Here is a 27,693-nt window from a genome sequence, read left to right as displayed (position 1 = left end):
CTCCTCCTTAACTAATAGATCTGTTATACCTGCTTCATAAAATCTCCACAATCAGACCCCTCCCCTGCAAGACCTCCAATCTTCCCATGACTCTTCCAAATCCCTCCAACCCTTCCAATCACCCCAAAACTTCCTAACCCTCCCAACCCTTCCAAACCCCCCCATACCCTTCCGATCACCCCAAAACTTCCTAACCCTCCCAACCCTTCCAAACCCCCCCAAACCCTTCCAATCACCCCAAAACTTCCTAACCCTCCCAACCCTTCCAAACCCCCCCAAACCCTTCCGATCACCCCAAAACTTCCTAACCCTCCCAACCCTTCCAAACCCCCCCAAACCCTTCCGATCACCCCAAAACTTCCTAACCCTCCCAACCCTTCCAAACCCCCCCAAACCCTTCCAATAACCCCAAAACTTCCTAACCCTCCCAACCCTTCCAAACCCCCCCAAACCTTTCCAATCACCCCCGAACCTTCCAAACACTCTCACTATTTCCAAACACCCCCAACTCTCCCAACTTCTCCCCAAACCTTCCAACCACCATCCCTCACCAACTTTCATCATCTCCTCCACAGGCCTTCAATCTTCCCTACCACTCCCCAACCTTTCCAATCTCTCCCTCCTTCTTCTCCGCTCTCTGGCTGCGGCCTGCTGGCAAAGGACCTGAGGGTTTCCCAACTCAAAACAGCTCTCCCACCCATTGCCTTACCGCCTCCCAACTGACATCTAGCCCACTGGAATGTTGACCCTGATCCCAAGTGTAGACACCATATACTGTAGCATTTGGGTGTAGTATAGCACATGTACCGTATGTCCAGGTATACTATAGGATATACTGTCACCCTCAGAACTCAAGGCCTGAAAATCTGACTGTTGTTGGATTTTGCAATGTGTTGAGTTCCTGCCAAATCCATACTCAGCACTTCCATTCCGTGTCCTGCCCAAACAGGTCTATTCAAACTCTAATTGCAGGAGATAAGGAAATAAAGTACATGACAGAGTTTGAGGGAAAGTTTCCATTTATTCTGTTGTAGACAAAGCCATCAGATCTGATGATTTGGAGTAGGTATTCATTGTACCATATCTTCTGCATGAAGTCATGACACGCGATCCCAACGACAATAAATTTCAACTGATCTGAAGATCCACAGTGACAACAACATCTGAATTTATACAGAGTCTTTAATGAAGAAAAGGCTGATGTGCTACAGAGTTGGAAAGGAAAAATGAACAAAGATCCAAAGAACAGGTCATTAGGACAGGTGACCAACCACTTGATCAAAGAGTTGACTTTTAAGAAGGGTCATAAAGGAAAGAGAGGGAGATGCAAAGGCAAATTAGCTTCAGGAGGGTTTTCCAGAGCTTAGGTACTGGTTGGCTGAAGGCATAGGGTGAAAGAATGGGGGCCTCACAAGAGGCCAGTCAGACACATGCTGATTTTTGTGCTGAGAGTAAGAGGGTTGTAAGGCTGGAGGAGGTAACCAAGATAAGGAAGGGTGAGGCCATGGAGAGATTTAAACACAAAGATGAGAATTTTAAATTTGAGGTATTGGGGGACCAAGAACGAGTGTAGGTCAGCAAACACAAGGGTGATGGGTGAACAGGACTTGGTGCGTGTTAGCAACGTTTTGGATGAGGTCAAGTATACAGAGGGTAGAATGTGGGAGGCCAGACAGGAACGCATTGGAATAGTTAAGTCTAGAGTTAACAAAAGGCATGAATGAGGATTTCAGCAGCAGATGAGCTGAGACAGGGATGGAGACAGGTGAAGTTATGTTGGTGGAAATAGGTGGTCATAATGATGAAGTGAATGTGGTTGGAAGCTGATCTTGGGGTCAGATAGGATGCCAAGGTTCGGCCTCAAACAGTGACCAGGGAGAGCAATGGAGTCGATGATGAGGGTATAGAATTACAGATGTCAATGATTTCAGTCTTCCCAATGTTTAATTGGAGGAAATTGTAGCTCATCCAAGAATGGATATCAGATAAACAGTGTGACAACACAAAGGCAGTGGAGAGGTTCAGTAAAGTGATAATGTGGTAGTCACATAGAACTGGATGTCCTACATGTGGAAGATGACCCCATGTCTGCAGTTAATATTGATGAGGGGCAGCATGCAGATAATGTAGGAGGGTGTGTGTAGAAATAATAATGAGAGAGTGGAAAGAAAACCCATTATTGTAGATTCTCTGGCTATGACTGGATAGAAACATTGGGAGCCAATGAGAGCTGTTCCACTCGGATGACTCGAATGGATCAGAGGCTTTGGAGGAGGATGACATGGTTAACCATGTCAAAGGCTGCAGAAAGTTTGAAGAGGTGGAGAGAAAGTTTGATACGATAAACAGTGAAACATGGCAGAGCACAATGGAACATGAATAGGATTGGATTATGGGAAGGATAATGGAAAATATAAACAGGATGGGATAACAGGAGTTAGAAACACGATGGAGTAATGGTAATTCCAAACAGATTGGATATTGAAATGAAAAACAGGATGGGATAACAGGAATTCAGGTTGGATAAAAGGAATTATAAATATAGATGGATATAAAGGGCACATCTATTTTTTGGTGTTGGCTTCACTGTTTTTGCTGCACCACACCACCAGTGTCACCATGATGGGAATGATACAGATTGGAGCCATGACCAGCCCCAGCACAGTGTTTTCAGGAGGGTCGATCAAAACCCGATTTTCCTCCATGCTGCAGTACTTAAAGTAACGACTATGCATCAGAATTATTAAATTTTCGCCAACTTCATTTGGCCAATAGGAACCGACATGTTCCATTACAGACTCCGAGCAAAAAGTCAGCGAACTGTAAAGTCTGAAGGAAAGAGGAGAAGAGATTAGTGTATAAACCTGAACAGTTACACAGTGAGTGACAAAGAACAAAGAACAGTACAGCACAGGAACAGGCCATTCGGCCCTCCAAGTCTGCGCCGATCTTGATGCCTGCCTAAACTAACACCTTCTGCACTTCCGGGGCCCATATCCCTCTATTCCCATCCTATTCATGTATTTGTCAAGATGCCTCTTAAACGTTGCTATCGTACCTGCTTCCACCACCTCCCCCGGCAGCAAGTTCCAGGCACTCACCACCCTCTGTGTAAAGAACTTGCCTCGCACATCCCCTCTAAACTTTGCCCCTCTCACCTTAAACCTATGTCCCCAAGTAACTGACTCTTCCACCCTGGGAAAAAGCTTCTGACTATCCACTCTGTCCATGCCGCTCATAACTTTGTAAACCTCTATCATGTCGCCCCTCCACCTCCGTCATTCCAGTGAAAACAATCCGAGTTTTTCCAACCTCTCCTCATAGCTAATGCCCTCCAGACCAGGCAACATCCTGGTAAACCTCCTCTGTACCCTCTCCAAAGCCTCCACGTCCTTCTGGTAGTGTGGCGACCAGAATTGCACGTAATATTCTAAGTGTGGCCTAACTAAGGTTCTGTACAGCTGCAACATGACTTGCCAATTTTTATACTCTATGCCCTGACCGATGAAGGCAAGCATGCCGTATGCCTTCTTGACTACCGTATCCACTTGCAGTGACCTGTGGACCTGTACGCCCAGATCTCTCTGCCGGTCAATACTCCGAAGGGTTCTGCCATTTACTGTATACCTCCCACCTGCATTAGACCTTCCAACATGCATTACCTCACATTTGTCCGGATTAAACTCTTACCCTGAATAAACAGTGACTCTGTACAGTTACACAGTGAGTGACCCTCACCCTGAATAATCAGTGACTCTGTCCAGTTACACAGTGAGTGATCCTCACCCTGAATAAACAGTGACTCTGTCCAGTTACACAGTGAGTGATCCTCACCCTGAATAAACAGTGACCCTGTCTAGTGCTGTCAATGAAGCAAAGTGTAGCTTTATAGAATCAAGCTTTATTTTCACAGTCACCCACCGATCAATTGCCGTCCAATTGCACCACTGCTGATGTCCAATCTTCTCAATCTGTTCTTCAAATCTTTTGCCACAATATCCATAAGTAATGTTGAACAAATAATCCATGTAGTTGCCTAATGAGTGAGTAAATGGACAGGCATTACAACCACTGGCACAGCAACAGCTGAAGAAATAAGAACCCTTTCCTTTAGAAAATCTTGTCAACTGAGAGAGGGGAATGTAACTGGGATGGGGATAGGCCAGAGTTGGGGGGAATATAACAGAGAGTGGGGCAGATAACTGAGAGGAAGGAATATAACAGAAAGTCAGGGGAATTCAACTGAGTGGGGGATCTGACAGAGAGAGGGGATATGATGGGGGGGAGGGGGTGGAATATAATTCAGAAGGGACATATATGAGAGATAGGCTATTTTCGTATCTGTAGTAACCTTATCCCCTGATTCAGCTCTTCCTCTCTGGAAACACTAAGGCATAAGCTTCATTTACTGTGGGTGCCATTCCTCCATTCTCCAGGAGAAAATTTCCCTTATCGTCTCTGATCAGTCCTACCTTTCCTTTAACCATTGTATATAGTAAGGAAACAGTTCTAAAAGGGATGAGGGTGCGTCCTAGAACAGATGGCATGTGCTCCATAATTCTGAAGGAGGTGAGTGAGAAATTCATGCAGGAAGTAACCATAACTTCTCACAATTCATTAGTGATGGAGTTTGGCCAAAAGTGGCAAATCTCACACCTCTGTTCAAATAGGGGCACAGAAATAGAACAGACAACCATTCATTGATCACCATTTAAGAAGGGAGGGAGAGGGAGAATGGAGAACTACACACCTATTAGTTTGACATCAGTACTGGGAAAATGTTAGAATCTGTTATAAATGATGAGATAACTGGACACTTGGAAAATAATGATCTGATTGGGCATAAACATGGATTTATGAAAGGGAAAACATGTTTGACAAACCTGTTCGAGGTTTTTGAGGATGTTACTTGTAACATAGCTAAAGGAGAACCAGTGGATGTGATGTATTTGGATTTTCAGAAGGCTTTTGATAAGGTCCCACACAGGAGGTTAGTAAACAAAATTAGAGCACATGGGATTGGGGGTAAAATACTGGTATGGATTGAGAATTGGTTAACAGACAGAAAGCAGAGAGTAGGAATAAATGAGTCATTCTCAGGATGGCAGGCTGTTACTAGTGGGGTACTACAAGGATCAGTACTTGGGCCACAGCTGTTCACAATCTATACAAATGATTTAGATTTGGAAACCAAATGTAATATTTCCAAAACTGCTGATGACACAAAACTAGGTGGGAATATTAGTTGTGCGGAGGATGCAAGGAGGCTTCGAGGGGACTTGGACAGGCTAAGTGAATGGGCAAGAATATGGCAGATGGAATATAATGTGAATAAGTGTGACGTTATCCACTTTGGTAGAAAAAACAGAGAGATAGAATATTTCTTAAATGGTGAGAGGTTGGGAAGTGTTGATGTCTAAAGAGACCTGGGCGTCCTTGTTCATGAGTCACTAAAAGCTACCATGCACATGCAGCAAGCAATTAGAAAGACAAATGTTATGTTGGCCTTCATCACAAGGGAATTTGAGTACAGTAGTAAAGATGTCTTGCTGCAATTGTATAGCGCCTTGGTGAGACCACACCTGGAGTATTGTGTATAGTTTTGGTCTCCTCATCGAAAGAAGGATATATTTGCCCTAGAGGGAGTGAAACCGAGGTTCACCAGACTAATCCCTGGGATGACGGGATTGTCTTATGAGGAGACATGGAGGAAACTGGGCCTGTTTTCTCTAGAGTTTCAGAGAATGAGAGGTGATCTCATTGAAACTTACAAAATTCTTACAGGGTGTGACAGGGTAAATATGGATAGGATGTTTCCCCTGGCTGGTGAGTCTAGAACCAGGGGACACAGTCTCAGAATAAGGGACAGGCCATTTAAGACTGAGATGAGGGAGATTTTTTTCACTCAGAGGGTTGTGAATCTTTGGAATTCTCTACCTGGGAGGGCTGTGGAAGCTCAATCATTGAGCATGTTCAAGATAGAAATCAATAGCTTTTTGGAAGCAAATGACATCAAGGGATATGGAGAGAGAGCACGGGAAAGTGCCGTTGAGGTAGATGATCAACCATGATTGTACTGAACATTGGAGCAGACTCGATGGGCTGAATGGCCTACTCCTGTTCCTATGTTCCTATTACTGCAGACCATAATTATGTGGTTACATGAACACTTAGAAGGGCAAAGATGATCAGAGCTAGTCAACATGGATTTGTTAGGGCAAGTCATGTTTGACGAACCTGATAGAATTTTTAGAAGAAAATGAAAGTAAGGAGAGAGGGTGTGGTCGATGTAGATTTATATGGATAGCAAAGCATTGCAAGAAAATCCATTCGGCTCAGTGATGACACTCTAATGTTTGAGTTACAAGATTGTAGGTTTAATCTTCCCACCAGGATCTGTTAATAGAGTCACAGAGTCATTTACAGCTCAGAAGGAGGCCATTAGGCCCATCAAGTCTCTTTATCAGTCTAATTTTCCTCTTCACCTTTCCTCTCAACCTGTTGTATATAGCCTGGTTCTCACTTGAAGAATTCACCATCATGCAGCCACTTATTTTGTTTCATCATAATCTCTCTCTCCCTCATCATCTAAGGAATCCTGTTATTTGTTCCCTTACCTTTTACTCTTGTTGGAATGTACCTAGTCTGTACCTGAAGCATCTCTTCCTTAAAATAACCCATTGTTCCGATACAGCTCTTCCTGTCCTCTTTGGTTCCATTTTATCCTGGCTAGATCCCTTCTCACGACATTGAAATTAGCCCTCTTCCAATCTAGATGTTCAACGTTATTTCAATACTTGCTTTTCTGCATTAATAGTCTAAACCTTATAATACAATGATCATTCTTACCCAAGTGCTTCCCAACAGACACTTGGTCCACTTGGCCCATCTCATTTCCCAACACCAGATCCAGCAATACACCCTTTCTGGTTGGGCTGAGAACATACTGATCAAGGAAGTTCTCCTGAACACATTTCAGAAATTCCTCCCCCTCCTTACCCTTTACTCTAAAATCTGCCAATTGATATTTGGATAATTAAATTCCCCCAATATCACCACTCTATGGTTCTTGAACATCTCTGTGAGTTCCCTGCAGATTTTCTCCTCTATCACTTTCTCACGATCTGGAGGCTTATAGAATATCCCCAGTAGTGTGATTGTACCCTTTTTGCTCCTCAACTCTAACCAAATGGATTGTATCTTTGCCCCCTCAAGGACATCCTCCCTTTCCAAATCGACAATGTCTTCCCTAATCAGTACTGGAACCCCACCTCCCTTTTTCCCTTCTCCATCTTTTCTGAACACTTTATATCCTTCTATATTAAGCACCCAGTCCTCACCATTTTTAAGCCACATTGTACTGAAGGATTGCTGCACTGTCAAAGATCCTTTGGCATGAGATACTAAACCAAGGCCTTATCTACCTGTTTTTAGATAAATGAACAGATCCTATAGCATGATTCAAAAACAACAAAAGTGAATTCTCCCAGTGGCCAGCATTCATCCCTGAACCAAACTTCCAAAACAAATCAACAAGTAATTCATCACATGTGTTTGTCGGACCCTGATGTATGCCTTGGTGATAAAGTGAAAGTCCCTCTTTCTATCCAAACAAGATCATAGGACCTCAAATGACATTATTGATTGGAACAAGTCAAAGATAGCGCGAATCACTCTCTGACCAGTTCCACGGGCAATGGATTCTGAACTTGTCATGTCCTGTTAGACAATGTAACTATTTCCAGTTTATATAGATTAGATACAGGGAGGGTTTTAATCTGAAAGCAGATGCCACACTCACCCTCTAGCTTGCTGTCATTGTTATTGATATTTTCTTGCTCTGTATATCCCATCGTGTATTCTGGCTTTGGCACAGGGATGGAATGGGATCCTGGTGCTGTAGTGGAGCCTGGATCCATCGTTGTATTAAATTGGTGTAGGCTGCTGTTGCTGATCATGGGTTCAGCGAAAACTGAGAATATGAGGAGAGATGTCACTTTTATGAATGCAGTAATAATATTTAAAATGATATTTAAATAGTGAAAGTCAAAAGCAACATTACAATTCATCACATTAAATACAAAAATATTGCTTTTTTTCATCAGTGGGAACAACATCGGAATAACAATAACTTAGAGAGTCAAACACAAGGATAGACAGAGGCACATTGATAGGAGGAAGGGGAAAATCACAAACAGAGGGATTGAGAGTGATGATGGAATAGAGGGACTGACAGAGGGACTTAACATAGACCAAGGGATAGAGTGAGGAAAGAACAAAGAACAAAGAACAGTACAGCACAGGAACAGGCCATTCGGCCCTCCAAGTCTGCGCCGATCTTGATGCCTGCCTAAACTAACACCTTCCGCACTTCCGGGGACCATATCCCTCTATTCCCATCCTATTCATGTATTTGTCAAGATGCCTCTTAAACGTCGCTATCGTACCTGCTTCCACCACCTCCCCTGGCAGCAAGTTCCAGGCACTCACCACCCTCTGTGTAAAGAACTTGCCTCGCACATCCCATCTAAACTTTGCCCCTCGCACCTTAAATCTATGTCCCTTAGTAACTGACTCTTCCACCCTGGGAAAAAGCTTCTGACTATCCACTCTGTCCATGCCGCTCATAACTTTATAAACCTCTATCATGTCGCCCCTCCACCTCCATCGTTCCAGTGAAAACAATCCGAGTTTTTCCAACCTCTCCTCATAGCTAATGCCCTCCAGACCAGGCAACATCCTGGTAAACCTCTTCTGTACCCTCTCCAAAGCCTCCACGTCCTTCTGGTAGTGTGGCGACCAGAATTGCACGCAATATTCTAAGTGTGGCTGAACTAAAGTTCTGTACAGCTGCAGCATGACTTGCCAATTTTTATACTCTATGCCCCGACCGATGAAGGCAAGCATGCCGTATGCTTTCTTGACTACCTTATCCACCTGCATAGCCACTTTCAGTGACCTGTGGACCTGTACGCCCAGATCTCTCTGCCTGTCAATACTCCTAAGGGTTCTGCCATTTACTGTATACTTCCCACCTGCATTAGATCTTCCAAAATGCATTACCTCACATTTGTCCGGATTAAACTCCATCTGCCATTTCTCTGCCCAAGTCTCCAACCGATCTATATCCTGCTGTATCCTCTGACAATCCTCATCACTATCCGCAACTCCACCAACCTTTGTGTCATCCGCAAACTTCAGACCAGCTATATTTTCCTCCAAATCATTTATATATATTATAAACAGCAAAGGTCCCAGCACTGATCCCTGCGGAACACCACTAGTCACAGCCCTCCATTCAGAAAAGCACCCTTCCACTGCTACCCTCTGTCTTCTATGACTGAGCCAGTTCTGTATCCATCTTGCCAGCTCACCTCTGATCCCGTGTGACTTCACCTTTTGTACCAGTCTGCCATGAGGGACCTTGTCAAAGGCATTACTGAAGTCCATAGAGATAACATCCACTGCCCTTCCTTCATCAATCATCTTTGTCACTTCCTCAAAAAACTCAATCAAATTAGTGAGACACGACCTCCCTTTCACAAAAGAATGCTGCCTCTCGTTAATAAGTTTGTTTGTTTCCAAATGGGAGTAAATCCTGTCCCGAAGAATCCTCCCTAATAATTTCCCTACCACTGACATTAGGCTCATCGGCCTATAATTTCCTGGATTATCCTTGTTACCCTTCTTAAACAAAGGAACAACATTGGCTATTCTCCAGTCCTCTGGGACCTCACCTGTAGCCAATGAGGATGCAAAGATTTCTGTCAAGGCCCCAGCAATTTCTTCCCTTGCCTCCCTCAGTATTCTGGGGTAGATCCCATCAGGCCTTGGGGACTGATCTACCTTAATGCTTTGCAAGACACCCAACACCTCCTCCTTTTTGATAATGAGATGACCCAGACTATCTACACTCCCTTCCCTGGGCTCATCATCCACCAAGTCCTTCTCTTTGGTGAATACTGATGCAAAGTACTCATTTAGTACCTCGCCCATTTCCTCTGGCTCCACACGTAGATTCCCTTCTCTGTCCTTGAGTGGGCCAACCATTTCCCTGGTTACCCTCTTGCTCTTTATATACGTATAAAAAGCCTTGGGATTCTCCTTAGTCCTGTTTGCCAATGACTTTTCATGACCCCTTTTAGCCCTCCTGACGCCTTGCTTAAGTTCCTTCCTACTGTCTTTATATTCCTCAAGGGATTCGTCTGTTCCTAGCCTTCCAGCCCTTACGAATGCTTCCTTTTTCTTTTTGACTAGGCTCACAATATCCCGCGTTATCCAAGGTTCCCGAAACTTGCCAAACTTATCCTTCTTCCTCACAGGAACATGCTGGTCCTGGATTCTAATCAACTAACATTTGAAAGACTCCCACATGTCAGATGTTGATTTACCCTCAAACAGCCGCCCCCAATCTAAATTCTTCAGTTCCTGCCTAATATTGTTATAATTTGCCTTCCCCCAATTTAGCACCTTCACCCGCGGACTACTCTTATCCTTATCCACAAGTACCTTAAAACTTACGGAATTATGGACACTGTTCCGGAAATGCTCCCCGACTGAACCTTCGACCACCTGGCCGGGCCCATTCCCCAATACCAGGTCCAGTACGGCCCCATCCCTAGTTGGACTATCTACATACTGTTTCAAGAAGCCCTCCTGGATGCTCCTTACAAATTCTGCCCCATCCAAACCCCTAGCACTAAGTGAGTCCCAGTCAATATAGGGGAAGTTAAAATCACCCACCACTACAACCCTGTTACCTTTACATCTTTCCAAAATCTGTCTACATATCTGCTCCTCTACCTCCCGCTGGCTGTTGGGAGGTCTGTAGTAAACCCCCAACATCGTGACTGCACCCTTCCTATTCCTGAGCTCCACCCATATTGCCTCGCTGCATGACCCCTCTGAGGTGTCCTCCCGCAGTACAGCTGTGATATTCTCCTTAACAAGTAATGCAACTCCCCCACCCCTTTTACATCCCCCTCTATCCCGCCTGAAGCTTCTAAATCCTGGAACATTTAGCTGCCAATCCTGCCCTTCCCTCAACCAAGTCTCTGTAATAGCAACAACATCATAGTTCCAAGTACTAATCCAAGCTCTAAGTTCATTTGCCTTACCTGTTATACTTCTCGCATTGAAACAAATGCACTTCAGACCACCAGTCCCGCTGTGCTCAGCAACATCTCCCTGCCTGCTCTTCCTCTTAGTCTTACTGGCCTTATTTACTAGTTCCCCCTCATTTATTTCACTAGCTTTCCTACTACTCTGGTTCCCACCCCCCTGCCACACTAGTTTAAACCCTCCCGAGTGACGCTAGCAAACCTCGCAGCCAGGATGTTTGTGCCCCTCCAGTTTAGATGCAACCCGTCCTTCTTGTACAGGTCCCATCTGTCCCTGAAGAGATCCCAATGGTCCAGATATCTGAAACCCTCCCTCCTTCACCAGCTGTTCAGCCACGTGTTTAGCTGCACTATCTTCCTATTTCTAGCCTCACTGGCACGTGGCACAGGGAGTAATCCCGAGATTACTACCCGAGAGGTCCTGTCTTTTAACTTTCTACCTAACTTCCGAAACTCCCCCTGCAGGACCTCATCACTCTTCCTGCCTATGTCGTTGGTACCGATGTGTACCACAACCTCTGGCTGTTCACCCTCCCCCTTCAGAAAGAAGAGAGTCAGGTCCCAATATTAACAGGAGTGTAGTTTTGGAGCGGGGAGCAGTTATAGTTGGGAAAACTAGAAATGTGGGGTTCATCAAACACCATGAAATTTCAAGACCAAGGTAGGTTTGAATTTTTCCCCAGGTTCCTGCTGTACAACAGGTAGGTTTAGTGCTGGGGGGGTGGGGGGTGGGGAGGCTAGAGAGAGGGGTCATGGGGCATGGGGTTGGCTGGGTGGAGTATGGTTGTGGGGATAGATGAAAATGGGGTTTGGGGAAGATGACAGAGCACGGGGAGATCATGGGGTGTCTGGTGAGGGTGGAGGTTGGGGGAGAATGGAGGTGGGAGTTCCTGTAGGTGGGGAATAACAGGGTAATGAGGTTGAGCTCCTGTTCCTCCAGGCCCATTATCAGGGCTGGAATGAAACTTAAGCGATGGATCTGCTCCCTTCTTGCCTGCTAAAACATGTCCAGTATCTCGAGGCCCGGGAAACCAGGCCAGCATGAGTTAAAAATCAAAACATTGTTCAAATGAAGGTTCACAATTTCCTTAAAAGGTTTCAATGACTGACCCGCCTCTTGAGAGTGAATTGGCCACCCAATCTTAATCTGGAAATGGGTGGGTTCAAGGCAGCTTGGATGCCTGTTTGAAATTTATTCACCTCTGAACTTCCCAATTGACCCAAACCTACCATTTTTGTGGGTTAAAATGACTCCAAATGAATCAGAAGAAATGGTAGCGTGACGGTGGGAAAGAGGAGGGACTGGGAGAGTGACAGTGGGACAGAGGAATGACTGGGAGAGTGACAGTGGGACAGAGGAGGAACTGGGAGAGTGACAGTGGGACAGAGGAATGACTGGGAGAGTGACAGTGGGACAGAGGAATGACTGGGAGAGTGACAGTGGGACAGAGGAGGAACTGGGAGAGTGACAGTGGGACAGAGGAGGAAATGGGAGAGTGACAGTGGGACAGAGGAATGACTGGGAGAGTGACAGTGGGACAGAGGAATGACTGGGAGAGTGACAGTGGGACAGAGGAGGAACAGGGAGAGTGACAGTGGGACAGAGGAGGAACTGGGAGAGTGACCGTGGGACAGAGGAGGAACTGGGAGAGTGACAGTGGGACAGAGGAGGAACAGGGAGAGTGACAGTGGGACAGAGGAGGAACTGGGAGAGTGACAGTGGGACAGAGGAGGAACTGGGAGACTGACAGTGGGACAGAGAAGAGACTGGGAGAGTGACAGGAGGACAGAGGAGTGACTGGGAGAGTGATAGTGAGACAGACGAGGAACTGGGAGAGTGACAGTGGGACAGAGGAGGAACTGGGAGACTGACAGTGGGACAGAGGAGTGACTGGGAGAGTGATAGTGGGACAGAGGAGGAACTAAGAGAGTGAAAGTGGGAAGGAGGAATGACTGGGAGAGTGACAGTGGGACAGAGGAGGAACTGGGAGAGTGACAGTGGGACAGAGGAGGAACTGGGAGAGTGACAGTGGGACAGAGGAGTGACTGGGAGAGTGACAGTGAACCAGAGGAGGAACTGGGAGAGTGACAGTGGGACCGAGGAGGAACTGGGAGAGTGACAGTTGAACAGAGGAGTGACTGGGAGAGTGACAGTGCGAAAGAGGAGTGACTGGGAGAGTGACAGTGGGGCAGAGGAATGACTGGGAGAGTGACAGTGGGACAGAGGAGGAACTGGGAGAGTGAAAGTGGGACAGAGGAGGGACTGGAGAGTGACAGTGGGATAGAGGAGAAACTGGGAGAGTGACAGTGGGACAGAGGAATGACTAGGAGAGTGACAGTGGGACAGAGGAATGACTGGGAGAGTGACACTTGGACTGAGGAATGACTGGGAGAGTGACAGTGGGACAGAGGAATGACTAGGAGAGTGACAGTGGGACTGAGGAATGACTGGGAGAGTGACACTTGGACTGAGGAATGACTGGGAGAGTGACAGTGGGACAGAGGAATGACTAGGAGAGTGACAGTGGGACAGAGGAGGAACTGGGAGAGTGACAGTGGGACAGAGGAATGACTGGGAGAGTGACACTTGGACTGAGGAATGACTGGGAGAGTGACAGTGGGACAGAGGAATGACTAGGAGAGTGACAGTGGGACAGAGGAGTGACTGGGAGAGTGACAGTGGGACAGAAGAGGAACTGGAGAGTGACAGTGGGACAGAGGAGGAAATGGGAGAGTGACCGTGGGACAGACGAATGACTGGGAGAGTGACAGTGGGACAGAGGAGGAACTGGGAGAGTGACAGTGGGACAGAGGAATGACTAGGAGAGTGACAGTGGGACTGAGGAGTGACTGGGAGAGTGACAGTGGGACAGAGGAGGAACTGGGAGAGTGACCGTGGGACAGAGGAGGAACAGGGAGAGTGACAGTGGGACAGAGGAGGAAATGGGAGACTGACAGTGGGACAGAGAAGAGACTGGGAGAGTGACAGGGGGACAGAGGAGTGACTGGGAGAGTGACAGTGGGACAGAGGAGGAACTGGGAGACTGACAGTGGGACAGAGGAGTGACTGGGAGAGTGATAGTGGGACAGAGGAGGAACTAAGAGAGTGACAGTGGGAAGGAGGAATGACTGGGAGAGTGACAGTGGGACAGACGAGGGACTGGGAGAGTGACAGTGGGACAGAGGAGGAACTGGGAGAGTGACAGTGGGACAGAGGAGTGACTGGGAGAGTGACAGTGGGCCAGAGGAGGAACTGGGAGAGTGACAGTGGGACCGAGGAGGAACTGGGAGAGTGACAGTTGAACTGAGGAATGACTGGGAGACTGACAGTGTGACAGAGGGGGAACTGGGAGAGTGACAGTGGGACAGAGGAGTGACTGGGACAGTGACAGTGGGACAGAGGAATGACTGGGAGAGTGACAGTGGGACAGAGGAGGGACTGGGAGAGTGACAGTGGGACAGAGGAATGACTGGGAGAGTGACAGTGGGACAAAGGAGGGACTGGAGAGTGACAGTGGGACAGATGAGGAACTGGGAGAGTGCCAGTGGGAAAGAGGAGTGATTGGGAGAGTGACAGTGCGAAAGAGGAGTGACTGGGAGAGTGACAGTGGGGCAGAGGAATGACTGGGAGAGTGACAGTGGGACAGAGGAGGAACTGGGATAGTGAAAGTGGGACAGAGGAGGGACTGGAGAGTGACAGTGGGATAGAGGAGAAACTGGGAGAGTGACAGTGCGACAGATGAGGGACTGGGAGAGTGACAGTGGGACAGAGGAGTGACTGGGAGAGTGACAGTGGAACAGAGGAGTGACTGGGAGAGTGACAGTGGGATAGGGGAGTGACCGGGAGAGTGACAGTGGGATAGAGGAATGATTGGGAGAGTGACAGTGGGACAGAGGAGGAACTGGGAGAGTGACAGTGGGACAGAGTAGGAATTGGGAGAGTGACAGTGGGACAGAAGAGGAATTGGGAGAGTGACAGTGGGACAGAGGAGGGACTGGCAGAGTGACAGTGGGACAGAGGAGTGACTGGGAGAGCGACAGTGGGACAGAAGAGGAACTGGAGAGTGACAGTGGGACAGAGGAATGACTGGGAGTGACACTTGGACTGAGGAATGACTGGGAGAGTGACAGTGGGACAGAGGAATGACTAGGAGAGTGACAGTGGGACAGAGGAATGACTGGGAGAGTGACACTTGGACTGAGGAATGACTGGGAGAGTGACAGTGGGACAGTGGAATGACTAGGAGAGTGACAGTGGGACTGAGGAATGACTGGGAGAGTGACACTTGGACTGAGGAATGACTGGGAGAGTGACAGTGGGACAGAGGAATGACTAGGAGAGTGACAGTGGGACAGAGGAGGAACTGGGAGAGTGACAGTGGGACAGAGGAATGACTGGGAGAGTGACACTTGGACTGAGGAATGACTGGGAGAGTGACAGTGGGACAGAGGAATGACTAGGAGAGTGACAGTGGGACAGAGGAGTGACTGGGAGAGTGACAGTGGGACAGAAGAGGAACTGGAGAGTGACAGTGGGACAGGGGAGGAAATGGGAGAGTGACCGTGGGAAAGCCGAATGACTGGGAGAGTGACAGTGGGACAGAGGAGGAACTGGGAGAGTGACCGTGGGACAGAGGAGGAACTGGGAGAGTGACATGGGACAGAGGAATGACTGGGAGAGTGACACGGACTGAGGAATGACTGGGAGAGTGACAGTGGGACAGAGGAATGACTAGGAGAGTGACAGTGGGACTGAGGAGTGACTGGGAGAGTGACAGTGGGGCAGAGGAGTGACTGGGAGAGAGTGACAGTGGGACAGAGGAGGGACTGGGAGAGTGACAGTGGGACAGAGGAGGAAATGGGAGAGTGACAGTGGGACAGAGGAATGACTGGGAGAGTGACAGTGGGACAGAGGAGGAACTGGGAGAGTGACAGTGGGACAGAGGAGGAAATGGGAGAGTGACAGTGGGACAGACGAATGACTGGGAGAGTGACAGTGGGACAGAGGAGGAACTGGCAGACTGACAGTGGGACAGACAAGAGACTGGGAGAGTGACAGGGGGACAGAAGAGTGACTGGGAGAGTGATAGTGGGACAGAGGAGCAACTGGGAGAGTGACAGTGGGACAGAGGAGGAACTGGGAGACTGACAGAGGGACAGAGGAGTGACTGGGAGAGTGATAGTGGGACAGAGGAGGAACTAAGAGAGTGACAGTGGGAAGGAGGAATGACTGGGAGAGTGACAGTGGGACAGACGAGGGACTGGGAGAGTGACAGTGGGACAGAGGAGGAACTGGGAGAGTGACAGTGGGACAGAGGAGTGACTGGGAGAGAGACAGTGGGCCAGAGGAGGAACTGGGAGAGTGACAGTGGGACTGAGGAGGAACTGGGAGAGTGACAGTTGAACAGAGGAATGACTGGGAGACTGACAGTGTGACAGAGGGGGAACTGGGAGAGTGACAGTGGGACTGAGGAGGAACTGGGACAGTGACAGTTGAACAGATGAATGACTGGGAGACTGACAGAGGGACAGAGGAGTGACTGGGAGAGTGACAGTGGAACAGAGGAGTGACTGGGAGAGTGACAGTGGGATAGGGGAGTGACCGGGAGAGTGACAGTGGGATAGAGGAATGACTGGGAGAGTGACAGTGGGACAGAGGAGGAACTGGGAGAGAGACAGTGGGACAGAGTAGGAATTGGGAGAGTGACAGTGGGACAGAGGAGGAATTGGGAGAGTGACAGTGGGACAGAGGAGGGACTGGCAGAGTGACAGTGGGACAGAGGAGTGACTGGGAGAGTGACAGTGGGACAGAAGAGGAACTGGAGAGTGACAGTGGGACAGAGGAATGACTGGGAGTGACACTTGGACTGAGGAATGACTGGGAGAGTGACAGTGGGACAGAGGAATGACTAGGAGAGTGACAGTGGGACAGAGGAATGACTGGGAGAGTGACACTTGGACTGAGGAATGACTGGGAGAGTGACAGTGGGACAGAGGAATGACTAGGAGAGTGACAGTGGGACTGAGGAATGACTGGGAGAGTGACACTTGGACTGAGGAATGACTGGGAGAGTGACAGTGGGACAGAGGAATGACTAGGAGAGTGACAGTGGGACAGAGGAGGAACTGGGAGAGTGACAGTGGGACAGAGGAATGACTGGGAGAGTGACACTTGGACTGAGGAATGACTGGGAGAGTGACAGTGGGACAGAGGAATGACTAGGAGAGTGACAGTGGGACAGAGGAGTGACTGGGAGAGTGACAGTGGGACAGAAGAGGAACTGGAGAGTGACAGTGGGACAGGGAGGAAATGGGAGAGTGACCGTGGGAAAGCCGAATGACTGGGAGAGTGACAGTGGGACAGAGGAGGAACTGGGAGATTGACATGGGACAGAGGAATGACTGGGAGAGTGACACGGACTGAGGAATGACTGGGAGAGTGACAGTGGGACAGAGGAATGACTAGGAGAGTGACAGTGGGACAGAGGAATGACTGGGAGAGTGACACTTGGACTGAGGAATGACTGGGAGAGTGACAGTGGGACAGAGGAATGACTAGGAGAGTGACAGTGGGACTGAGGAATGACTGGGAGAGTGACACTTGGACTGAGGAATGACTGGGAGAGTGACAGTGGGACAGAGGAATGACTAGGAGAGTGACAGTGGGACAGAGGAGGAACTGGGAGAGTGACAGTGGGACAGAGGAATGACTAGGAGAGTGACAGTGGGACTGAGGAATGACTGGGAGAGTGACACTTGGACTGAGGAATGACTGGGAGAGTGACAGTGGGACAGAGGAATGACTAGGAGAGTGACAGTGGGACAGAGGAGTGACTGGGAGAGTGACAGTGGGACAGAAGAGGAACTGGAGAGTGACAGTGGGACAGAGGAGGAAATGGGAGAGTGACCGTGGGAAAGCCGAATGACTGGGAGAGTGACAGTGGGACAGAGGAGGAACTGGGAGAGTGACATGGGACAGAGGAATGACTGGGAGAGTGACACGGACTGAGGAATGACTGGGAGAGTGACAGTGGGACAGAGGAATGACTAGGAGAGTGACAGTGGGACTGAGGAGTGACTGGGAGAGTGACAGTGGGGCAGAGGAGTGACTGGGAGAGAATGACAGTGGGACAGAGGAGGGACTGGGAGAGTGACAGTGGGACAGAGGAGGAAATGGGAGAGTGACAGTGGGACAGAGGAATGACTGGGAGAGTGACAGGGGGACAGAAGAGTGACTGGGAGAGTGATAGTGGGACAGAGGAGCAACTGGGAGAGTGACAGTGGGACAGAGGAGGAACTGGGAGACTGACAGAGGGACAGAGGAGTGACTGGGAGAGTGATAGTGGGACAGAGGAGGAACTAAGAGAGTGACAGTGGGAAGGAGGAATGACTGGGAGAGTGACAGTGGGACAGACGAGGGACTGGGAGAGTGACAGTGGGACAGAGGAGGAACTGGGAGAGTGACAGTGGGACAGAGGAGTGACTGGGAGAGTGACAGTGGGCCAGAGGAGGAACTGGGAGAGTGACAGTGGGACTGAGGAGGAACTGGGAGAGTGACAGTTGAACAGAGGAATGACTGGGAGACTGACAGTGTGACAGAGGGGGAACTGGGAGAGTGACAGTGGGACAGAGGAGTGACTGGGAGAGTGACAGTGGGACAGAGGAATGACTGGGAGAGTGACAGTGGGACAGAGGAGGGACTGGGAGAATGACAGTGGGACAGAGGAATGACTGGGAGAGTGACAGTGGGACAAAGGAGGGACTGGAGAGTGACAGTGGGACAGATGAGGAACTGAGAGAGTGCCAGTGGGACAGAGGAGTGATTGGGAGAGTGACAGTGGGACAGAGGAGGAACTGGAAGAGTGACAGTGGGACAGAGGAGGAACTGGGAGAGTGACATGGGACAGAGGAATGACTGGGAGAGTGACACGGACTGAGGAATGACTGGGAGAGTGACAGTGGGACAGAGGAATGACTAGGAGAGTGACAGTGGGACTGAGGAGTGACTGGGAGAGTGACAGTGGGACAGAGGAGGAACTGGGAGAGTGACCGTGGGACAGAGGAGGAACAGGGAGAGTGACAGTGGGACAGAGGAGGAACTGGGAGACTGACAGTGGGACAGAGAAGAGACTGAGAGAGTGACAGGGGGACAGAGGAGTGACTGGGAGAGTGATAGTGGGACAGAGGAGGAACTAAGAGAGTGACAGTGGGAAGGAGGAATGACTGGGAGAGTGACAGTGGGACAGACGAGGGACTGGGAGAGTGACAGTGGGACAGAGGAGGAACTGGGAGACTGACAGTGGGACAGAGGAGTGACTGGGAGAGTGATAGTGGGACAGAGGAGGAACTAAGAGAGTGACAGTGGGAAGGAGGAATGACTGGGAGAGTGACAGTGGGACAGACGAGGGACTGGGAGAGTGACAGTGGGACAGAGGAGGAACTGGGAGAGTGACAGTGGGACAGAGGAGTGACTGGGAGAGTGACAGTGGGCCAGAGGAGGAACTGGGAGAGTGACAGTGGGACCGAGGAGGAACTGGGAGAGTGACAGTTGAACTGAGGAATGACTGGGAGACTGACAGTGTGACAGAGGGGGAACTGGGAGAGTGACAGTGGGACAGAGGAATGACTGGGAGAGTGACAGTGGGACAGAGGAGGGACTGGGAGAGTGACAGTGGGACAGAGGAATGACTGGGAGAGTGACAGTGGGACAAAGGAGGGACTGGAGAGTGACAGTGGGACAGATGAGGAACTGGGAGAGTGCCAGTGGGACAGAGGAGTGATTGGGAGAGTGACAGTGCGAAAGAGGAGTGACTGGGAGAGTGACAGTGGGGCAGAGGAATGACTGGGAGAGTGACAGTGGGACAGAGGAGGAACTGGGATAGTGAAAGTGGGACAGAGGAGGGACTGGAGAGTGACAGTGGGATAGAGGAGAAACTGGGAGAGTGACAGTGCGACAGATGAGGGACTGGGAGAGTGACAGTGGGACAGAGGAGTGACTGGGAGAGTGACAGTGGAACAGAGGAGTGACTGGGAGAGTGACAGTGGGATAGGGGAGTGACCGGGAGAGTGACAGTGGGATAGAGGAATGACTGGGAGAGTGACAGTGGGACAGAAGAGGAACTGGGAGAGTGACAGTGGGACAGAGTAGGAATTGGGAGAGTGACAGTGGGACAGAGGAGGAATTGGGAGAGTGACAGTGGGACAGAGGAGGGACTGGCAGAGTGACAGTGGGACAGAGGAGTGACTGGGAGAGTGACAGTGGGACAGAAGAGGAACTGGAGAGTGACAGTGGGACAGAGGAATGACTGGGAGTGACACTTGGACTGAGGAATGACTGGGAGAGTGACAGTGGGACAGAGGAATGACTAGGAGAGTGACAGTGGGACTGAGGAATGACTGGGAGAGTGACACTTGGACTGAGGAATGACTGGGAGAGTGACAGTGGGACAGAGGAGGAACTGGGAGAGTGACAGTGGGACAGAGGAATGACTAGGAGAGTGACAGTGGGACAGAGGAATGACTGGGAGAGTGACACTTGGACTGAGGAATGACTGGGAGAGTGACAGTGGGACAGAGGAATGACTAGGAGAGTGACAGTGGGACTGAGGAATGACTGGGAGAGTGACACTTGGACTGAGGAATGACTGGGAGAGTGACAGTGGGACAGAGGAATGACTAGGAGAGTGACAGTGGGACAGAGGAGGAACTAAAGAGTGACAGTGGGACAGAGGAATGACTGGGAGAGTGACACTTGGACTGAGGAATGACTGGGAGAGTGACAGTGGGACAGAGGAATGACTAGGAGAGTGACAGTGGGACAGAGGAGTGACTGGGAGAGTGACAGTGGGACAGAAGAGGAACTGGAGAGTGACAGTGGGACAGAGGAGGAACTGGGAGAGTGACCGTGGGACAGAGGAGGAACTGGGAGAGTGACATGGGACAGAGGAATGATTGGGAGAGTGACACGGACTGAGGAATGACTGGGAGAGTGACAGTGGGACAGAGGAATGACTAGGAGAGTGACAGTGGGACTGAGGAGTGACTGGGAGAGTGACAGTGGGGCAGAGGAGTGACTGGGAGAGAATGACAGTGGGACAGAGGAGGGACTGGGAGAGTGACAGTGGGACAGAGGAGGAAATGGGAGAGTGACAGTGGGACAGAGGAATGACTGGGAGAGTGACAGTGGGACAGAGGAATGACTGGGAGAGTGACAGTGGGACAGAGGGGGAACTGGGAGAGTGACAGTGGGACAGAGGAGGAAATGGGAGAGTGACAGTGGGACAGACGAATGACTGGGAGAGTGACAGTGGGACAGAGGAGGAACTGGGAGAGTGACCGTGGGACAGAGGAGGAACAGGGAGAGTGACCGTGGGACAGAGGAGGAACTGGCAGACTGACAGTGGGACAGACAAGAGACTGGGAGAGTGACAGGGGGACAGAAGAGTGACTGGGAGAGTGATAGTGGGACAGAGGAGCAACTGGGAGAGTGACAGTGGGACAGAGGAGGAACTGGGAGACTGACAGAGGGACAGAGGAGTGACTGGGAGAGTGATAGTGGGACAGAGGAGGAACTAAGAGAGTGACAGTGGGAAGGAGGAATGACTGGGAGAGTGACAGTGGGACAGACGAGGGACTGGGAGAGTGACAGTGGGACAGAGGAGGAACTGGGAGAGTGACAGTGGGACAGAGGAGTGACTGGGAGAGTGACAGTGGGCCAGAGGAGGAACTGGGAGAGTGACAGTGGGACTGAGGAGGAACTGGGAGAGTGACAGTTGAACAGAGGAATGACTGGGAGACTGACAGTGTGACAGAGGGGGAACTGGGAGAGTGACAGTGGGACTGAGGAGGAACTGGGAGAGTGACAGTTGAACAGAGGAATGACTGGGAGACTGACAGAGGGACAGAGGATTGACTGGGAGAGTGACAGTGGAACAGAGGAGTGACTGGGAGAGTGACAGTGGGACAGAGGAGGAAATGGGAGAGTGACCGTGGGAAAGCCGAATGACTGGGAGAGTGACAGTGGGACAGAGGAGGAACTGGGAGAGTGACCGTGGGACAGAGGAGGAACTGGGAGAGTGACATGGGACAGAGGAATGATTGGGAGAGTGACAGTGGGACAGAGGAATGACTGGGAGAGTGACACTTGGACTGAGGAATGACTGGGAGAGTGACAGTGGGACAGAGGAATGACTAGGAGAGTGACAGTGGGACTGAGGAATGACTGGGAGAGTGACACTTGGACTGAGGAATGACTGGGAGAGTGACAGTGGGACAGAGGAATGACTAGGAGAGTGACAGTGGGACAGAGGAGGAACTGGGAGAGTGACAGTGGGACAGAGGAATGACTGGGAGAGTGACACTTGGACTGAGGAATGACTGGGAGAGTGACAGTGGGACAGAGGAATGACTAGGAGAGTGACAGTGGGACAGAGGAGTGACTGGGAGAGTGACAGTGGGACAGAAGAGGAACTGGAGAGTGACAGTGGGACAGAGGAGGAAATGGGAGAGTGACCGTGGGAAAGCCGAATGACTGGGAGAGTGACAGTGGGACAGAGGAGGAACTGGGAGAGTGACCGTGGGACAGAGGAGGAACTGGGAGAGTGACATGGGACAGAGGAATGATTGGGAGAGTGACACGGACTGAGGAATGACTGGGAGAGTGACAGTGGGACAGAGGAATGACTAGGAGAGTGACAGTGGGACTGAGGAGTGACTGGGAGAGTGACAGTGGGGCAGAGGAGTGACTGGGAGAGAATGACAGTGGGACAGAGGAGGGACTGGGAGAGTGACAGTGGGACAGAGGTGGAAATGGGAGAGTGACAGTGGGACAGAGGAATGACTGGGAGAGTGACAGTGGGACAGAGGAATGACTGGGAGAGTGACAGTGGGACAGAGGAGGAACTGGGAGAGTGACAGTGGGACAGAGGAGGAAATGGGAGAGTGACAGTGGGACAGACGAATGACTGGGAGAGTGACAGTGGGACAGAGGAGGAACTGGGAGAGTGACCGTGGGACTGAGGAGGAACAGGGAGAGTGACAGTGGGACAGAGGAGGAACTGGCAGACTGACAGTGGGACAGACAAGAGACTGGGAGAGTGACAGGGGGACAGAAGAGTGACTGGGAGAGTGATAGTGGGACAGAGGAGCAACTGGGAGAGTGACAGTGGGACAGAGGAGGAACTGGGAGACTGACAGAGGGACAGAGGAGTGACTGGGAGAGTGATAGTGGGACAGAGGAGGAACTAAGAGAGTGACAGTGGGAAGGAGGAATGACTGGGAGAGTGACAGTGGGACAGACGAGGGACTGGGAGAGTGACAGTGGGACAGAGGAGGAACTGGGAGAGTGACAGTGGGACAGAGGAGTGACTGGGAGAGTGACAGTGGGCCAGAGGAGGAACTGGGAGAGTGACAGTGGGACTGAGGAGGAACTGGGAGAGTGACAGTTGAACAGAGGAATGACTGGGAGACTGACAGTGTGACAGAGGGGGAACTGGGAGAGTGACAGTGGGACTGAGGAGGAACTGGGAGAGTGACAGTTGAACAGAGGAATGACTGGGAGACTGACAGAGGGACAGAGGATTGACTGGGAGAGTGACAGTGGAACAGAGGAGTGACTGGGAGAGTGACAGTGGGATAGGGGAGTGACCGGGAGAGTGACAGTGGGATAGAGGAATGACTGGGAGAGTGACAGTGGGACAGAGGAGGAGCTGGGAGAGTGACAGTGGGACAGAGTAGGAATTGGGAGAGTGACAGTGGGACAGAGGAGGAATTGGGAGAGTGACAGTGGGACAGAGGAGGGACTGGCAGAGTGACAGTGGGACAGAGGAGTGACTGGGAGAGTGACAGTGGGACAGAAGAGGAACTGGAGAGTGACAGTGGGACAGAGGAATGACTGGGAGTGACACTTGGACTGAGGAATGACTGGGAGAGTGACAGTGGGACAGAGGAATGACTAGGAGAGTGACAGTGGGACAGAGGAATGACTGGGAGAGTGACACTTGGACTGAGGAATGACTGGGAGAGTGACAGTGGGACAGAGGAATGACTAGGAGAGTGACAGTGGGACTGAGGAATGACTGGGAGAGTGACACTTGGACTGAGGAATGACTGGGAGAGTGACAGTGGGACAGAGGAATGACTAGGAGAGTGACAGTGGGACAGAGGAGGAACTGGGAGAGTGACAGTGGGACAGAGGAATGACTGGGAGAGTGACACTTGGACTGAGGAATGACTGGGAGAGTGACAGTGGGACAGAGGAATGACTAGGAGAGTGACAGTGGGACAGAGGAGTGACTGGGAGAGTGACAGTGGGACAGAAGAGGAACTGGAGAGTGACAGTGGGACAGAGGAGGAAATGGGAGAGTGACCGTGGGAAAGCCGAATGACTGGGAGAGTGACAGTGGGACAGAGGAGGAACTAGGAGAGTGACCGTGGGACAGAGGAGGAACTGGGAGAGTGACATGGGACAGAGGAATGACTGGGAGAGTGACACGGACTGAGGAATGACTTGGAGAGTGACAGTGGGACAGAGGAATGACTAGGAGAGTGACAGTGGGACTGAGGAGTGACTGGGAGAGTGACAGTGGGGCAGAGGAGTGACTGGGAGAGAGTGACAGTGGGACAGAGGAGGGACTGGGAGAGTGACAGTGGGACAGAGGAGGAAATGGGAGAGTGACAGTGGGACAGAGGAGGAAATGGGAGAGTGACAGTGGGACAGACGAATGACTGGGAGAGTGACAGTGGGACAGAGGAGGAACTGGGAGAGTGACCGTGGGACAGAGGAGGAACAGGGAGAGTGACAGTGGGACAGAGGAGGAACTGGCAGACTGACAGTGGGACACAGAAGAGACTGGGAGAGTGACAGGGGACAGAAGAGTGACTGGGAGAGTGATAGTGGGACAGAGGAGCAACTTGGAGAGTGACAGTGGGACAGAGGAGGAACTGGGAGACTGACAGAGGGACAGAGGAGTGACTGGGAGAGTGATAGTGGGACAGAGGAGGAACTAAGAGAGTGACAGTGGGAAGGAGGAATGACTGGGAGAGTGACAGTGGGACAGATGAGGGACTGGGAGAGTGACAGTGGGACAGAGGAGGAACTGGGAGAGTGACAGTGGGACAGAGGAGTGACTGGGAGAGTGACAGTGGGCCAGAGGAGGAACTGGGAGAGTGACAGTGGGACTGAGGAGGAACTGGGAGAGTGACAGTTGAACAGAGGAATGACTGGGAGACTGACAGTGTGACAGAGGGGGAACTGGGAGAGTGACAGTGGGACAGAGGAGTGACAGGGAGAGTGACAGTGGGACAGAGGAATGACTGGGAGAGTGACAGTGGGACAGAGGAGGGACTGGGAGAGTGACAGTGGGACAGAGGAATGACTGGGAGAGTGACAGTGGGACAAAGGAGGGACTGGAGAGTGACAGTGGGACAGATGAGGAACTGAGAGAGTGCCAGTGGGACAGAGGAGTGATTGGGAGAGTGACAGTGGGACAGAGGAGGAACTGGAAGAGTGACAGTGGGACAGAGGAATGACTGGGAGAGTGACAGTGGGACAGAGGAGGGACTGGAGAGTGACAGTGGGACAGAGGAGTGACTGGGAGAGTTATAGTGGGACAGAGGAGGAACTAAGAGAGTGACAGTGGGACAGAGGAATGACTGGGAGAGTGACAGGAGGACAGAGGAGGAACTGGGAGAGTGACAGTTGGACAGAGGAATGACTGGGAGAGTGACAGTGGGACAGAGGAATGACTGGGAGTGTGACAGTGGGACAGAGGGGGAACTGGGAGAGTGACAGTGGGACAGAGGAGTGACTGGGAGAGTGACAGTGGGACAGAGGAGGGACTGGGAGAGTGCCTGTGGGACAGAGGAATGACTGGGAGAGTGACAGTGGGACAAAGGAGGGACTGGAGAGTGACAGTGGGACAGAGGAGTGACTGGGAGAGTGACAGTGGGACAGAGGAATGACTGGGAGAGTGACAGTGGGACAGAGGAGTGACTGGGAGAGGGACAGTGCGAAAGAGGAGTGACTGGGAGAGTGACAGTGGGGCAGAGGAATGACTGGGAGAGTGACAGTGGGACAGAGGAGGAACTGGGAGAGTGACAGTGGGACAGAGGAGGAACTGGGAGAGTGACATGGGACAGAGGAATGACTGGGAGAGTGACACGGACTGAGGAATGACTTGGAGAGTGACAGTGGGACAGAGGAATGACTAGGAGAGTGACAGTGGGACTGAGGAGTGACTGGGAGAGTGACAGTGGGGCAGAGGAGTGACTGGGAGAGAGTGACAGTGGGACAGAGGAGGGACTGGGAGAGTGACAGTGGGACAGAGGAGGAAATGGGAGAGTGACAGTGGGACAGAGGAGGAAATGGGAGAGTGACAGTGGGACAGACGAATGACTGGGAGAGTGACAGTGGGACAGAGGAGGAACTGGGAGAGTGACCGTGGGACAGAGGAGGAACAGGGAGAGTGACAGTGGGACAGAGGAGGAACTGGCAGACTGACAGTGGGACACAGAAGAGACTGGGAGAGTGACAGGGGACAGAAGAGTGACTGGGAGAGTGATAGTGGGACAGAGGAGCAACTTGGAGAGTGACAGTGGGACAGAGGAGGAACTGGGAGACTGACAGAGGGACAGAGGAGTGACTGGGAGAGTGATAGTGGGACAGAGGAGGAACTAAGAGAGTGACAGTGGGAAGGAGGAATGACTGGGAGAGTGACAGTGGGACAGATGAGGGACTGGGAGAGTGACAGTGGGACAGAGGAGGAACTGGGAGAGTGACAGTGGGACAGAGGAGTGACTGGGAGAGTGACAGTGGGCCAGAGGAGGAACTGGGAGAGTGACAGTGGGACTGAGGAGGAACTGGGAGAGTGACAGTTGAACAGAGGAATGACTGGGAGACTGACAGTGTGACAGAGGGGGAACTGGGAGAGTGACAGTGGGACAGAGGAGTGACAGGGAGAGTGACAGTGGGACAGAGGAATGACTGGGAGAGTGACAGTGGGACAGAGGAGGGACTGGGAGAGTGACAGTGGGACAGAGGAATGACTGGGAGAGTGACAGTGGGACAAAGGAGGGACTGGAGAGTGACAGTGGGACAGATGAGGAACTGAGAGAGTTATAGTGGGACAGAGGAGTGATTGGGAGAGTGACAGTGGGACAGAGGAGGAACTGGAAGAGTGACAGTGGGACAGAGGAATGACTGGGAGAGTGACAGTGGGACAGAGGAGGGACTGGAGAGTGACAGTGGGACAGAGGAGTGACTGGGAGAGTTATAGTGGGACAGAGGAGGAACTAAGAGAGTGACAGTGGGACAGAGGAATGACTGGGAGAGTGACAGGAGGACAGAGGAGGAACTGGGAGAGTGACAGTTGGACAGAGGAATGACTGGGAGAGTGACAGTGGGACAGAGGAATGACTGGGAGTGTGACAGTGGGACAGAGGGGGAACTGGGAGAGTGACAGTGGGACAGAGGAGTGACTGGGAGAGTGACAGTGGGACAGAGGAGGGACTGGGAGAGTGCCTGTGGGACAGAGGAATGACTGGGAGAGTGACAGTGGGACAAAGGAGGGACTGG

General features: G+C 50.8%; 1 protein-coding gene across 2 annotated transcripts in view; it reads right to left on the bottom strand.

Moving 5' to 3' along the window:
- Positions 1–1,001: 1,001 nt before the first annotated feature.
- The window catches only part of ramp2 (receptor (G protein-coupled) activity modifying protein 2), a 49,465-nt gene continuing 22,773 nt past the window's right edge, over positions 1,002–27,693 (bottom strand). For both annotated transcript variants that reach the window (XM_068013049.1, XM_068013050.1), the window contains exons 2-4: positions 7,802–7,972; positions 3,922–4,036; positions 1,002–2,829 (exon numbers count right to left, since the gene is read on the bottom strand). In XM_068013049.1, the coding sequence (XP_067869150.1) occupies positions 2,565–2,829; positions 3,922–4,036; positions 7,802–7,972 (551 nt within the window). In that variant the 3' untranslated portion in view covers positions 1,002–2,564. The remainder of the gene's footprint in view (positions 2,830–3,921; positions 4,037–7,801; positions 7,973–27,693) is intronic.

The sequence above is a fragment of the Heterodontus francisci genome, chromosome 33 (assembly GCF_036365525.1).
Source record: "Heterodontus francisci isolate sHetFra1 chromosome 33, sHetFra1.hap1, whole genome shotgun sequence".
NCBI classification, from domain to species: domain Eukaryota; kingdom Metazoa; phylum Chordata; class Chondrichthyes; order Heterodontiformes; family Heterodontidae; genus Heterodontus; species Heterodontus francisci.
Note: the sequence above shows the minus strand (reverse complement) of the source record. Positions and strands in the feature narration are given on the sequence as shown.